The following is a 16,943-nucleotide window of genomic DNA, read 5'->3' as shown; positions in this document are numbered from 1 at the left end:
CCCAAAAAAAAAAAAAAAAAAAAAAAAAAAAATAAGATGTGATTCTTAATTCCAATATAATTTAAAGATACTTAGGTTTTAATAAAGAATACACAAAACCTTTTTGAGAAAAAATTTTAACTGAATAAAAGGCAGAAATAAATCTAAATAAACTTAATGTCAATGGATATTAATATTATAAAGATGTCCTCCCAAATTAATTCTATAATTCTTCCCCAATTAATCTGTATATTCAAGGAATCTCAAATCAAATTCTTGGTTGAATTTATTATAAAATTTATGTGAAAGATTAAGGGTCCATGAATGGCTATATTAGTCTTTAGAAAAGAGAGAAAAGAGGGGCTTCTCATCTGACCAGATATTGACATACTGTGAAACCACAGTAATTTTTTAAAATTCAAAATTTTAGAAGGCGATATTGGCATAAGAACAAGCAAATAGATTGTTGGAATAGAATAGACAATTCAGTGACTTAATATACGATAAAGATGTTGCTAGAAATTAGTGAAAGGCTGCATCTTAGATGATATTGGGAAAACAGACTCCCCATATAAAGAAAAATGAAAATGAAACTTTCTAATACCACATGCAAGGGTGGGACTCCAGCTGGATTAAAGACCCGAATGTGAAAAGTATGCATTAAAATGTAATAGAAGATAATGTAGGAGAATATCTTCTTTTTTAAAAAAAAATTATTTTATTGAAGTATAGTTGATTTACAATGTTGTGTTAATTTCTACTGTACAGTAAAGTGATTCAGTTATACATATATATATATATATACACATTCTTTTTCATATTCTTTTCCATTATGGTTTATCACAGGTATATATTGAATATAGTTCCCTGTGCTGTACAGTAAGACCTTGTTGTTAGTCCATTCTATGTATCATAGTTTGCATCTGCATCTGGGAGGGATGTTGGAAGGATGAGAGTGGGAAGGATAAACAAAGGGAATCGATAGATGAAAGGAAAGAGAGGCCCGGCAGAGACCCCTACAGAAGCGTTTCTTTTGTTTTCTTCATGAAAACATTAGAATGGATGGGTCCCTCAAGGGTCCTGGCCCTGCAGGAACAGGGCACAGAACGTTTCAGTGAGGATGGGTGGGAGAGACGTTGATTTGACACAGGTGGAAGGGGGAAGGGACCACCTGAAGAGGAAACTGCTACTGATGAGAATCTCAAAGGTGAGAGTCGGATGCCAAGGAGAGCACCATCTGTCTTCCTAGTACTGTCTGCTCTTCCATAAGGAAAGTGCATAACATTTGGATTAAAAAAAGAAAATCCAAGGCCAAGTACCAAGCCACATGGGGGCATTTTCCTCTTTGAGAAAAAGCAGCTCAAGTGGGGTACACGGTGCGGACACCCAGGCTCACTTCACCAGGGAGTTTCTGACTCCACAATTAATTGGCTCGTACTGGACTGATTTCCTCAGGTGTAATTTGTCTCCATGAGAGGCCAACCTTTAAAATCTCACAGTGCATCAAATACGGCAGAGAAAGTGACGTTGAAGGGGAAAAAAAGTCATCCAAATTTTAAAATCATCTGTTAAATAGTGGTAAATGGTACAATACTTGTGTAATGTTTTATCTGCTTCTTCAGATTCCTCAGAAATGCTTTGTGTTTATACTTCAAAACTATTTTAAATCTTGTCTCTTAAAAACCTCCCTAAATCCTAAGATGTTATGTTTCTAGAAAGCTCTAATTTATTTCTTCCTAAAGCTGTGTTTTTGTTTCTGGTTTTGCTATTGAGAATGATTGCAAATTCTAAGTCACAAACAAATGGGATAAAGTAACATGATAAAAACATTTGGAGTATGGCTGGAATAGAAAGTAAATTTAAAAACACAGTGGTTCTATAGGATGCATCTTATATAGAGATTTAGAAATACTAAAATCGATATTCCATTTATTATGAATAAAGATAGGATGAATGCTTTGTCTTGAATTCAGAAAAAGATACATCTTTTAAGTGAAAGTTTCAAGGGAAGAGTTGGTATTCAAGGTATAATGTGAAAAATGGGTAGATTTTAGGTGGAGAAAAGGGCACAAGGCAGAGGGAACCATTTGAACAAAAGACGAGGAACGATAAAAGAGGACACATGTTTGGGAAATGGTGAGCGGTCCCATTTTTAGGTTGTAAGGTGGGTTGTAACAAGAAACACCGATAAAAATACATACTGAATGCTTGGCACTGTTCTAAATGCTTAATGTATATTAACTTATTTCATCTGTACACAACCCTAAGCGGAGACTTTTCCGGTGAAGACACTGAGGCTTGGAGAGAGGTGATCTGAGGTCACCCAGGTAGTAAGTGACAAACCCAGGATGCTGAACCCTGGTGTCCAGGTCCTGATAGTAACAGTGGAGTGTAGTTTGGGTGTTGACAGTAGAGTTTCATCTCAATTGGGAGGCACTTGAGAAATACCGAAGATTTGATTTTGGAACAGCAGTATGGGATGACCTACGTACAACAAGTTTAAAGAAAAATATTTGAGTAGTGGCATATAGGATAGACCAGAAGTGGAGCTAAGTGAAGTCAAGGAACCTCTTCTTCTTCTTTTTATTTTTAATTGAAGTATAGCTGATTTACAGTGTTGTGTTAATTACGGCTATACAGCAAAGTGATTCAGTTTGAATCACATACATATATGTATATTCTTTTTTTAAAATATTCTTTTCCATGATGGTTTACCATAGGCTATTGAATAGAGTTCCCTGTGCTATCCAGTAGGACCTTGTTGTTTATCCATCCTGTAAGTAATAGTTTGCCTCTGCTCATCCCGCACTCCCACTGCATCCTTCCCTCTCCCCCTCCCCCTTAGCAATCACCAGTCTGTTCTCTATGTCTGTGATTTTGTTTCCGTTTCATTTGTGTCTTATTTTAGATTCCACATAAAAGTGATACCATATGATAGTCGTCTTTTACTTCACTTAGTATGATAATCTCTAGGTCCATCCATGTGGCTGCACATGGCGTCATTTCATTCTTTTTTATGGCTGAGTAATATTCCATTGCATATATGTACCACATCTTCTTTATCCATTCTTCTGTCGATGGACATTTATGTTGTTTCCATGTCTTGGCTATTGTAAACAGTGCTGCATTGAACATATTTGGGGTGCATGTATCCTTTCAAGCCATGGTTTTCTCCAGATATATGCCCGGGAGTGGGATTGCTGGATCATATGATAACTCTATTTTTAGTTTTCTGAGGAACCTCCATACTGTTTTCTACAGTGACTGCACCAACTTACATTCCCACCAACAGTGTAGCAGTCAAGGAACCTCTTCTGATGTTGTACTGGGGGAAGGGGGTGACAGTGGGATGCAGTTGAAGAGGTGGGAAGGGAGGGGAAGACACTGAAGATGAATCTGGGAAATCAAGGCTGAGCGGCCTGCCAGTGGCTTGATCTTGTCCTCACAGGGAAGAAGGAGGCCACGAGGAAGATGTGGTTTGGGAGGAGAAGCAGATAAACTTGCAAGAAACCAAAGTGGAGCTATCCAGCAGGCTTCCAGAAAGAGGACTTTTCTCCTGTTTAATAATGGGAGAGGACAACGCCCATCAAATTTAGGAGTTCGTTAAGGAGGAATGGAGCTAATCCATGTGTGCGGATGTTCCCTGAGGACCATGGTCCGGGGAAAGGACCGAGGACTGAACGTTAGGAGAAAAATGCCTGCCTTCTGCAATGTTATTGACCTTTCTTCTGCCCCCAAAACCTGAGACACAAAACGTACCCATGTCACTTAACAGAGCCTTTAACTGATTGTCCTGAGACTCACATTGGGTTTAGGATAAGGTAGCATAACCACGGCTATCGTGAAGGCCACTCGTGGATGTTGATAATGAAACCCTCTTGTTTCTGTATGAGAATCATTCCTTTTCTGCTTCCTTCTGTGCAGTCCTCAGGTGTGGTTGGGTGTGGATTCAACGGTGCGTTCGTTTCTTCCAGCGGTGGTTCTTCATCATTTCTTCCAGCGGTGGTTCTCCATCGTTTCTTCCAGCGGTGGTTCTCCATCGTTTCTTCCAGCGGTGGTTCTCCATCGTTTCTTCCAGCGGTGGTTCTCCATCGTTTCTTCCAGCGGTGGTTCTTCATCGTTTCTTCCAGCGGTGGTTCTTCATCGTTTCTTCCAGTGGTGGTAGCCTTTATTTCCTACTTTCTGGCTTTCCTGTTCCTGAAGGAATGCTGCTGATACTGGTGCCACCACTTCTAAAACAGATCTTGTCTCGTTTCCTCAGTAAAAACGACATTTTTGTCTAGCTTTCCAGTGGCCTCAGAAGAAAATTTTGCTCTGTGTGTTTGCTGCTCTAGTGAATTCCACAGATCTGCTCTTTTCATATTCAAGAAGTCACTTCATTTTGTAAAAGCTCAAGATAGTGTGAAATCTATTTATACTTGGAAGACATCATAAGAATGCATATTTTGCAGGTGAACTCTTAGTCTGTGTTTTATATATGTCCTCTCATGTCATTCATTCTGCAAACATTTGATGTCACCTGCTTAAGTCACAGTGTGGTTCTCAGCGCCGGGGACAGAGGGTGAACAAGGCAGGTAACACTCCTGCCCTCAGGGAGCTTGGCCTTCCAAACAGAAAAACTATGGGCTTTATATACTTCCTTAAATGAAAAGCACTATTAAAAAGGACATAAGAAAAATCAGAAATTTTAAATTTCTTAAATATCTAGAAACATAAAAATCAGTGACATAAGGTTAATTGGTCATTCCTGGAAAAAAAAGTGTGTGAGAGCTATCATTTACTATTGTGTCTGGTGTAAATTAATTCATGTTAGTCCAATATCTGTATTGAAACATTATAAATTCTGAAACTGTGCTTTATTAAAAATTAGCTGATCTGGGAATTCCCTGGTGGTCCAATGGTTAGGACTTGGTGCTCTCACTGCCAGGGCCCAGGGTCAAACCCTGGTAGGGGAAGTAAGATCCCACAAGCCACACGGCCAAAAAAAATAAATAAATAAAGTTAGCTGATGGGGAATTTCCCTTCCCTCAGGTGTGTATTGTATGGTCTTGTTTCATAGCAGAGGAATCTTTCCTACCTGTGTTGGATGGTATTCATCTGTTCAGCTCTGCTTAAACCTGGTGACTGACTATAAAAAGGTGTATTCTTAAAATGGCAACTCATCCTTCATCTGTCATTTTAGATTTTGCAATCTCTTGTATTAAATTTTACTTCTGTAGCCATCCTTCCTTTTAATTAAATACCTAGACATTTTTTGGAGGCACTGGCCTATATCTCTATCCCTGTATCACTGACAAATCCTTATGTTAGACCGACTTAAAAAAAAAAAAAACTCAGAGTAAAAATCTTTTAATTTTTAAGGTATTTTCACTGAAAATATAAGCTCCAGTCATGCCCTAATGTTTTTGTATGTATTTAACCTCTTTCTGGAACAGATTTAAAATAATTAGGGCAAAATCAGTACTTCTAAGGTGGAATGTGATCTGTAACTGCCGCAACATGCAGCTGATTTCAGGAAGGAGCGTGGAAAAATGTGTCCTTCCAACTCCATGGCACATGGGGTAATATCTAATGAGCACCCACGGAGACAGCAGAGATTCCTGGGTCCACAGCTGCTAATAACTTGCTTTGGGACTAGGGACTTGCTTTGGGACTAGGGAAAAATCATTTCACTTCCCCCCAGCTGGGCTTTTGCAGCTGGAAGAGAAAGGATAATTAGGCTGCTATTTGGATAAAGCAGAAAAGAGAATCCCGGCTCTGCTGGCGGGGTTCCAGTAACCCAGACACAAAGCACGGTATTGGCTCCAATGACCTGAGTAACTCCTTCAAACTTTTATTTTATGTGCACGTTGGAAATTTAACTGAGCAGACCAAAATGGTCAAAGAAAACTGTTAAAGAGAAACAAAAGTGCCTGAGGAAGAAAAACAGTGAAGTTAATCGACTGCGAGGGTCAGAGTTAGTACCGCAAGCTCCTGGGAGAAACCACAAAAAGAAGACCAAGTTCTCTTAGCTCCATAATTTTAGTTATAATATAAATTTGATTAAATTTATATTTTAATTACATGTCCATAAATGTCATCGAAAAGTCTTCATAGAGTTAATAAAGTGACAGAATAGCTTGCAAAACGTCAGTGATGTGGAACATGTAAGGTCCATGATCAAAGTTAGTGAAATATAAGTGTATCCTTTCTCTAACCCAGATAATCAACCTCTCAGCATCAGGTGCCTTTGAACACAGGTGGAAAATGGGACTCATTCAAATATGCAAAACATCATTAAAGGAACATTTTCCAAGGGAAAACTAAGGTGGGTAAACGTGTGGCTATCCCCTAATTTAAAGGTGAAATTACCATTGGCACAGGCTATCCCCTAATTTAAAGGTGAAATTACCATTGGCACATCATGTAGACTCTAAAAGAATAAGAATTCTAGGTTACAACGTCCCTGAGTTGGAACGGTACAGTGGTCCATGTATTTGGTCTGGAGCCATGCTAAGTCATTCCATGAATGTAAGAGAATAAGAAAATGTTCTCTTAAAGGATGGTGACTTAGAGGTGAAATATGAATATTAAGCAGGGGCCTTCCCTACCAGTGAATACAATTTCCATGTCCATATATAGCAGAATGGAAAAGACAATGACTGAAAAAAGTCTGTAATGAAGCGTTTTATTCATCAAGGATTTTCTTTGTTATCAGAATGGTTTTGACTTAGAAATTTCAGTGCTGTTCTTGTGACTAGATCACAAGACCAAAAAAGCTTCCAAATGGTAATTTTTCATCCCCTACTCGAGTACAGAAGAATAAATACTTAATTTCTGTGCTATTTTCTAATCACGCTAGTGCTATTTGCTAATCCCTAAATGACTACCTTTGATTTTTCCGTAGAGACGTCCAGTTTTTCATACATAGCTTTTGGAACAATTAGGTCTCCTGTGTGAGTGTTGGCTTTTACTGAATTGTGCTTTCCTAGGCCCTCAGGATTGCTTTTTTAAAACATTGCTAGTGATCCAAGAAACCTATTTTACCTGCAGAAAGAAATGGTGAAATGTACTGGACTGTGAATAATTTACAGTATGTTTTTAGAAAAAAAAGTAAATATTTTATATACTTTACGGTAAATAAAACATGCATTTAGAAGAACAACATAAATACTTGATAGGTTCCTGGGTTTCTTACTTTGGAAGACCTTTGCACAGGATGAGTTATATATTTAGATCCACAATAGTTCATGTATTTGCTTCTAATGAATATCTAACCTGGAGCGGTTTGTAAGTCACTGTGGCTTCTGTATTTCACCAGTTCCTCTAGGTGAATAGATTTTTCTTTTCCAAAGAGCTTTGCTTTCCGCGCCACATTCAGATTTCCCTTTCCCCTTTTGGTACTGGAGAAAGGAGCAAGAAGACATTTGATGTGGAGATTGGGTTAGTGAAAGGGCTGGTGGGAGCAAAGCGTGGAGAGCAACGCGCAGATATTAAGCAGGTGTTGGTTAACGAGCTAAAGAAGCTATTACAGGCCGTTGTTCCCTCGTATGTAAAAATGAGGGCTATTCTCGAAGCACTAAAGAATTGCTTTCAATTTTCAGAATGATTAGCTTAGACTGGACCACCTGCACCTTGTCTATCAATGTTCAGAAATGGAAAGGGTCCAGGTCTCTTGTTCAATGTTTAATATTTATTTTGTACTTATTAAAAGTTAAATTGTGGGCTTCTCTGGTGGTGCAGTGGTTGGGAGTCCGCCTGCCGATGCAGGGGACGCAGGTTTGTGCCCCGGTCCGGGAAGATCCCACGTGCCGCGGAGCGGCTGGGCCCGTGAGCCGTGGCCGCTGAGCCTGCGCGTCCGGAGCCTGTGCTCCGCAACTGGAGAGGCCACAACAGTGAGAGGCCCACGTACCGCAAAAAAAAAAAAAAAAAACGTTAAATTGTTACAACTTGAGGTATAAACATAAGCACCTTCGTACTTTATAACTTTTCTTTTTTTCTTCTTTTTTAAAATTTTTATTGGAGTATGGTTGATTTACAATGTTGTGTTAGTTTCAGGTGTACAGCAAAGTGAGTCAGTTATACATGTACATGTATCCACTCTTATTTAGATTCTTTTCCCATATAGGTCATTACAGAGTATTGAGTAGAGTTCCCTGTGCTGTACACTAAGTTCTTGGAGATAGGCAATCTACCAAAACAGCTGTTTTTATGATAGCACTCTTCCCTTATTGTTTTCTCCAGAAATGCCTGATGCCACCCCCACCCCCCAATTCTCTCTCCTTTACGCCTCTCACTCACGATCAGAAATTCTTTTCCTAAGTACAGTTGACCCTTGAACAACGCGGGGGTTAGAGATGCCAACCTCCGCACAGTCAAAAATCTGCATCTAACTTAAAGTCAGCCCTCCGTGTCTGAAGTTCCTCTGTTTCCTATGTTCCGCACCCAGGATTCAACCAACCTCGCATCGTGTAGTACCGTAGCATTTACTACTGAAAACACCCCACATATCAGTGGACCCGTGAAGTTCAAATTCGTGTTGTTCAAGGTAAAATAGTTTTAAGGTAAACTATAAAATATTGGGTGATCTACCTGGAGAATGTACACCACCAGGGGGCAGAAGGAGGACAAAGACACCGCCCCCCACCCCGACCCCACTGTCTCCCGGGGCCACACGGCGGGGCACAAGACCTTGGTTAGATAATCACAGCTCCTCTTATGAGAAAGGTGAGCTCGTGGCCCAAACTGGGTCCTGCCCGAGGAGTTTTCTAACTGCAGCTAATGTCAAAAGGGTCTCTTCGTGAGGCTGTAGTAAAAATGCAGCTATGGAGCTGCCTTTGACTGTGTTCCCTGTTCCCTGCTTGTGGAACAGAGTCCTCTGGCAAAAAAAGAGAAGGAAGTTTACATGCAAATGGGGAGGATTTTAGGCAGAGACAATAAAGCATGTCCAGAAGCAAGAGAAAACAAGCCGTGTTAGCCCAACAGCAGGAGGCTAAGTGTGGCAGGAGTATAAGAAGGTAAGAGGAAGCTGGGCTGGTGAGCGTGCTCCATCCCAAAGCAATAAAGGGCGGGTGTTAACGCGAGGCCACCCGAAGTGAGAGGAGGGCTTGTAGGAGTTGGAGGGGCCACATGTTTCGGGATGTGCCAGGCAGTGCTTTCGGTTGCCGGCATGTGTAATTGACACGGGCAGGGGTGGAACTGAGTGGAAGCATCTTTATCGGCTAGTTCTGGAAACATCAGGAGGACTAGAGAACAGAGCTTGGAAAATGGATATGAACCAATAGGGACCAGGAAGCAGGGACAGTCTTGCCAGGGCTTTGCAATCGGTACCATTCCTCACGGATGCCACTGCCACCATGCTGAGTAATTTCCCAGCTGTCGCTGCAGCTTGGTATGACTTCCTCAATATGTCTTGGAGGTGAGTGTGTGATGGGCCAGACCTGGATCACAGGCCCATAAGAGGCTCCTGCAATAATCTAGTTAAAGAGAGGTGGTGGTGACCAGGGTCACAGAAGTGGCAGGTGGCAGCCTGGATGGAGAGAGAAGAGTGGATTCAGGAGATGTTCATAATGTAGAACTGAAACGGTCTGTTGATCAGGGGGCATGTGCGGTGGTGGTGAGGAAGAAGTGTGAAGGATGACACGCGGTTTCTGGCTTGGGCAACTTGCTGGCTGATGGTCCCCTCCACTTAGAGAACCCAGGAGGAGGAATAGAGTCCATGTTAGCTTCGTTTACCCTACTTTCCGATGAAGCAAGTCAGAGAGGTTAAGTAGCCTGCTGAGAATCACCCCCAGTGAGCGGCAGAACCAGGATACACACCAGATTGGTTTGAATAAAAACCTCTTGCTCCTATTCACAATAGCCAGGACATGGAAGCAACCTAAATATCCATCAACAGAGGAATAGATAAAGAAGATGTGGTGTACACACACACACACAATGACATATGACTCAGCCATAAAAAAGAATGAAATAATGCCATTTGCAGCAACATGGATAGACCTACACATTGTCATACCGAGTGAAGGAAGTCAGACAGAGAAAGACAAATATCATAAGATACTGCTTGTATGTGGAATCTAAAAAAAGGGTACAAGCAAACTTATCTACAAAACAAAAATAGAATTACAGACGTAGAAAACAAACTTACGGTTACCAGCAGGGAAAGGAGGGGGAGGGATAAATTGGAGATTGGGATTGACATACACACACTGCTATATATAGAATAGATACCTAATAAGGACCTACTGGATAGCACAGGGAGCGCTATTCAGTGCTCTGTAATGGCCCATATGGGAAAAGAATCTGAAGAAGGGTGGGTATAACTATATGTGTAACTGAGTCACTTTGTTGTACACCTGAAACTAACACAGCACTGTACATCATCTAGACTCCAAGAAAAATGTTTTTAAAACCCTCATGGCTCTTTCTCTTATAGCAGAGTGCTCTGAGTATCAGAATAGGAGGATCAGGGAGTGATCTATTAAAATGTTAGTTCTTTATTTACATATTGTCGTCTTTTCCAAAGAAGTATTTCCAATTGAAATTTTTAACGGGAAGAAGTGTTTTCATAGGAAAATAACTTGCTGAAAATTTCAGTCTGTGGCCAGTAGGCTCTAGGCTTTCATTATACTTTATTCTGCATTGTTTAGTACCTAAATCTCCTTATATTTTGTACTTGTATTACTACTGTTATCATGCCCAGCATTTCTAAAGACCCCTGGAATTTTTAGCAGTAGTTGGGTTAGCTACAGAAAAATGTCTAGATACTCTAGAATTACATGCATTTATTTAACAGATATTTATTTTGTACCTTCTGTGTGTTCTAGGCACCTGGAATGCAGGAATAGGGCAAAATAAGCAACGTCTGTGCCTTTATGAAGCTTCTCTTGTAATTAGAAGAGATTGACAATCTACAAATAAATATATTATGTGTTTGGTGGTGATGAGTACTGTGGAAAACATAAAGCAAACGAAGGAGATAAGAAGTGCTGGTCATCTGGACCTGAGGGGTAGTTCTTATTTTATTAAGGTAACATTTGATCAGACTAAAGGAAGAGGGAGTCAGCCATGGGCATATCTGAAGGAACAGTTTTTCTGGCAGAGGGAACAGAATTGCCAGTGCAAAGGCACTGTGGCCAGATCATTTCATCTAGTGTTTCACAAGTGTATTGTGTGTAGAGACGGTCCCAGGCTTACAATGGTTTGGTTAAGATTTTTTGACTTTACAGTGGTGCAAAACCTTCGAATTCTGAGCTTTGATCTTTTTCCCAGGCTAGTGACACATGGTAGATATTCTCTCATGACGCTGGGCAGTGCGCCCAGTCAGCCACGCGATCACGACAACCATTCTGGACCCAGACAACCATTCTGTTTTTCACTTTCAGTACAGTATTCAGTAAATTACATGAGATAGTCTACACTTCATTGTAAAACAGGCTGTGGGCTAGATGATGCTACCCAACGGTAGGCTGACCCACGTGTTCTGAGCATGTGGAAGGTGGGTGAGGCTAAGCTATGGTGTTTGGTAGGTTAGGGGTATTGGATGCATTTTTGACAGGATATTTTCAACTTAGGATGCGTTTATCCGGGATGTGACCCTCGTGTAAGTGGGGGAAGACCTGTGTCCCCTTCATCACGCTGCAGCAGAAGAGGGCTACAAAGGAGACAGGAAGGAAGTTAGTTGAAGTTTATGCCTGATTCCAAAATATTTCTAAATATTTTCCCTCAATTTTGAATTATAAGACCATGTTCTAGAGACACGGCTGGGAGAAAGATGCCCTTAAGGATTCTGACGTGCCAGTGAAAATGAAAGTTGACTCACTTGTGCCAATACAGCTAGAAACATTCTACCACGTCTAAAATCTACGTGAATGTAGACAGGGATCAAACTGGTGATACAAATGAGTAGTAAGGAATAGCATTCTGCTTAATTGCTACTGACTGTAAAATCAGACTTATTGAAAAGTTTTCTCTTCTCTAGTTTTAGAGATAGCTATAAAATCAATCCTAATGTTCAGTGCTAAATATCAAAATAGAACAATAGATAACTTGCAATAGATACGGGTTTTTAAACTACGGACGGAAGTGTTGAGTATCTTTACATGGTTCCATTTGGGTTCAAAGTTTTTAACTTTTTTTTAGCGTGTTGAGCAGTCAGTTGACATGTCAAGAACCTGCACAGGATCACAGATGTGCTTCACTCAGCAAATATTTATTGAGACCTTGTCTCATTCCTGATTCGAGAGAAATTGTTTTTATTAAACAATTAATAAACCATGAGGTTGCCTTCTGATTCGTTTATTTTTTTCTATCATTTTCCTAGAAGCTGCTGTCAAATCCTTTTACTAAGGATTTTTTAAAAATCTCAGAAATGTTGCTAAATTTTATTAAGTGCCTCATTTTCCTTGGCTAAGATGATTGTGACTTTCCTGCAATAATCGCATAATGTGATAAATAAAATTAGATTTTCCTCGTGGTGAACCATCTTTCCATCATGAGAATAAGTGCCAGTACTTTTCTGTAAAAAAACAGACTTCATATATGTATTTGTTTTCAAAAGACTTTTTTGTTAAAGCTCTTTTAGGTTGAGAGCAGAGTTCAGAAGAAGGTACAGAGATTTCCCACATACCCCCTGCCTCTCCCATTATCAAAATCCCCCACCAGATGGTATATTTGTTACAATTGATGAACCTATATTGACACCATTATCACTCAAAGTCCAGAGTGTACATTAGGGTTCACGCTTGGTGGTGTACATTCTATGGGTGTAGTTAGACAAACGTGTAATGACATGTATCCATCATTATAGTATCACACAGAGTTTGTTCACTGCCCGAAAAGTCCTCTGTGCTCTGCCTGTTCATCCTCCCTCCTCACTAACTCCTGGCAACCAGTGATCTTTGTAATGTCTTTATAGCTTTGCCTTTTCCAGAATGTCATAGAGTTGGAATCATACAGTGTTAATGGTTCTCTTAATGTAGTTCTTGAGATTTATGGTATGTTGCCTTGTTCATTCATTTTAATTGCTGAATGAGTAGCTGACAAAATATTTATTATTCTCCTCCTGAAGGGCAATTAGGCAGTTTCTCCTTTCTTACTTGGTATAAAATTCTAGGTTGGAAATAATTTCGGCTCAGAATTTTGAAGCTGTTAGTCCGTTGCCTTCTAGCTTCCTTGGCGGCTGCTGAAAGTGTAATACCAAACACATAGCGTGTGTATGATATGCCTGGCACTCTCCTAACGTCTTTGCATAATATAGCTCATTTAAGCATTATAAAAACAGGCTGACGTAGATACTATTATTATTATTTTAATTTATTTTTATTTTTGGCTGCGTTGGGTCTTCGTTGCTGCACGCGGGCTTTCTCTGGTTGCGGCGAGCGGGGGCTACTCTTCGTTGCGGTGCGCGGGCTTCTCATTGCGGTGGCTTCTATTGTTGCAGAGCACAGGCTCTAGGTGCGCGGGCTCCGTAGTTGCAGCTCGCAGGCTCAGTAGTTGTGGCTCGCGGGCTCTAGAGCGCAGGCTTAGTAGTTGTGGCGCACGGGCTTAGTTGCTCCGCGGCATGTGGGATCTTCCAGGACCAGGGCTCAAACCCATGTCCCCTGCATTGGCAGGGGGATTCTTAACCACTGCGCCACCAGGGAAGTCCTGATACTATTATCCCCATTTGAAATAAGGAGAAATTGAGGCACAGAAAGACGAAGTGTCTTGCCCCAAATTCTGTAGCCGATGAGTAGGACCCAGGTAGTTCACCTTGAAAGTTGTTTCTTAACCACTGGATTTCATCACTTCGCATCACGGGTTAATTCCTGATCCTTGGGTATGACACGGTTTGTTATCTGGCACCCGCTGCTGAGATTTCCATATTTGTGCAGGTGTGAACTTAGTTGCTCTGTTGTTTCCTGTTTTCTTCCTGGGTCGTCTGATGCCAGGGTATGTGGTCCTATTCCTGGGTCATCTCTGATGCCAGGGTATGTGGCCCTGTTCCTGGGTCGTCTCTGATGCCAGGGTATGTTGTCCTATTCCTGCCGGAACCCACCTACTGCTCACTTCCATGCAACCCGAGAGGGAGCTTACAGCTCAGGCGACGACCCTTGACAGACGGACGCAAGCTGATGAATAAATGCCTCCCGTGCCTGGCCTTCAGATGGACCATTCTCAGGTGCATCTCAGATGGTTCCTTAGAGAGTGCCTGCCGGGATTAAGCGCCAGATTCCCGTAGAATGGACCAACCAAATCATGGTTTCTCTTTCCACATCCCTTAGTACTGCTTCTGCGGTCACTTCTCAAATAAGCTTCTTACTTGCGAGCCTTTGCCTCGGGCTTTCCTTCAGGTGGGCAAGGTGGTGGGCAGGTCAAGAGTTGGCATCAGAAGTGGCCTTAGAAAACGTGAACCACTTACCAGTCAGACAGTAGCAGGGACCCATTTGCTGGTGGTAGGTGGAGTGGGGAGCCCCCTTGACATCACAGTTACCTAGACACTCACTGCAATGGCTTGGAGCAAAGCGCAGGTGAAGATGAAGCTTTCACTTAAGAGACAGGTAAGGCCTTTGAATAGTATGTGGCATGAATCACAGATGGGCTGGTTTGGGTTAATGCTTTAAGAGCTAACTATCAACTCAGTGCAGGCTTTGAAAACTGGAGCACCTCATGGCAGGATTTAAAGAAGATATCATCGCATGCACCCCTATGTTCAGAGCAGCAGTAGCCGAGACATGGAAACAGCCTAAGTGTCCACTGACAGATGAGTGGATAAAGAAGATGTGGTACATGTATACAATGGAATATTACTCAGCCATGAAAAAGAATGAAATAATGCCATTTGCAGCAACATGTATGCAACTGGAGATTATCCTACTAAGTGAAGTAAGCCAGAAAGAGAAAGACAAATACCATATGATATCACTTATATGTGGAATCTCAAATATGACACAAATGAATTTATCTATGAAACAGAAACAGACTCACAGACATAGAGAACAGATTTGTGGTTGCCAAGGGGTGAGGGGTGGGGGAGGGATGGACTGGGAGTGTGGGATTAGCAGATGCAAACTACTGTATATAGGATGGATGAACGACAAGGTCCTACTGCAGAGCACAGGGGACTATATTCAATATCCTGGGATAAACCATGATGGAAAAGAATATTTAAAAATATATATATATGTGTATAACTGAGTCACTTTCTGAACAGCAAAATTAACACAACATTGTAAATCAACTCTACTTTAATAAAAAATAAAAGAAGGTGTCATCACTTGTGCCTGCAGAACATGTTGGCCCAGGATTGAATCGTGTGGGTGGCAGAGCTACAAAGAGAATTGGATCTACAGCCTCGATAGGCTTCCTGTGCAAATGCCAAGATCATGATAGGAAAGGAGTAGGACGTTGAGACCTGAGAATCTTGAACCCCCAGGTTCCCCTAAACTCTCTGGGCTTGCAGAAGCAGTCCTCCACCCCTGCCCTGCCACCCCAGTAAGAGAGGGGAGCTTCACCTTGCCTAGATGCAGGCGAAGACCTCGAGAGAGGCAGATACCTCTCATTATAATGTTCTTCCTCCTTAAGCTCTGCCCTTGCCCCCATCATTGCCTCCAGACTACTAACCAGGGTCGAGTCACAGTATGGCTTAAGCAAGAAAATACAAGTCTGTACTTCAGGAGGAAAGAGCATACATATCAAACAAATTGCAGTACCTACTGGCAGAAGCCAAGGGAGCACACTTGGGAGTGGATCTTGAAAATGCCGGAGCAGACAAGGCAGAATATACAATGGAAGAAGGGAGAATTTATTAATAAGGGAGCACTCTCCTGTGATGTGAAGTCTGGTGGGGTCTGGGTACCACTGCAGGGCACCTGTCACTCATTCTATGCAATCTGAAAGTGCACTGTGCAACAGGGGCTGATGGAGAAACGCCAGCCCTCCTCCAGGTGGACAATTCAGTTGGTCCACATCTGTGGGTTCATGTATTGAAAATTGATCTGTATGAGGGACTTGAACATCCGCATATTTTGGTATCTGTGGGATTCCTGGAACCAATCCTTCCTGGATACTGAGAGACGACTGTACTGAGACATGCTATGAGGTTCATCAGAAAACTCCTGGTATGATCCCTACATCCACAGGGGTTCCCAGTTCAGTGACGTACTTTTTTTTTTTTTTTTTTTTTTACAGAAAGTATTTCTTTTTAATTTTTTTTTATTGTGGTAAAAGTCACATAATATAAAGCGTACTATGTTAACCATATTTAACTGTCCAGTTCAGTGGCACTAAGTGCACTCACATTATTGTGCAACTCTCACTATCATCCATCTCCCGAATTTTTCACCTTCCTAAACTGAAACTCTGTCTCCATTAAACGCTAACTCCCCATTCCCCCTCCCCACCCTATGAAGTAAGTCAGAAAGAGAAAAACAAATATCATATATTAACGCATATATGTAGAATCTAGAAAAATGGTACAGATGAACTTATTTACAAAGCAGAAATAGAGATACAGACGTAGAGAAAAAACATATGGACACCAAGGGGGGAAAAGGGGGGTGGGATAAATTGGGAGACTGGGATTGACATATATACACTACTATGTATAAAATAGGTAACTAATGAGAACCTACTGTATAGCACAGGGGAAAAAACAGAAGGTACAGTCTGTTTGTAGGACATATATTAACCTTAAAAATGCATTCCAATATACATTAGGTGCAGACAAATACTATTTGATTCCACTTATACGAGGCACCTAGAGTAGTCAAATTCATGGAGTCAGTGATGCACTTTTACACTGGCTTTCTCACCTCTGCTTTACTTTCCCAAGTTTCTCCCTCCTGATCCCAGGGATTTATTGTTTTTTTTTTATGAATACTTATTTTTTAAAATTTAATTTAATTTATTTTTTTATATAGCAGGTCCTTATTAGTTATCTATTTTATACATATTAGTGTATACATGTCAATCCCAATCTCCCAATTCATCCCACCCCCACC

At 41.2% G+C, this 16,943-nt stretch overlaps 1 protein-coding gene across 1 annotated transcript in view; it reads left to right on the top strand.

The window, feature by feature from the left end:
- The first annotated feature begins 8,901 nt into the window (after positions 1-8,901).
- ST8SIA6 (ST8 alpha-N-acetyl-neuraminide alpha-2,8-sialyltransferase 6) overlaps positions 8,902-16,943 on the top strand; it is a 166,391-nt gene continuing 158,349 nt past the window's right edge. The window contains exon 1 of the mRNA XM_024750074.1: positions 8,902-8,975. Coding sequence (XP_024605842.1) covers positions 8,902-8,975 — 74 coding nt within the window. The remainder of the gene's footprint in view (positions 8,976-16,943) is intronic.

Source organism: Neophocaena asiaeorientalis, unplaced genomic scaffold (assembly GCF_003031525.2).
Source record: "Neophocaena asiaeorientalis asiaeorientalis breed wild unplaced genomic scaffold, Neophocaena_asiaeorientalis_V1.1 scaffold4, whole genome shotgun sequence".
Lineage (NCBI taxonomy): Eukaryota > Metazoa > Chordata > Mammalia > Artiodactyla > Phocoenidae > Neophocaena > Neophocaena asiaeorientalis.
Note: the sequence above shows the minus strand (reverse complement) of the source record. Positions and strands in the feature narration are given on the sequence as shown.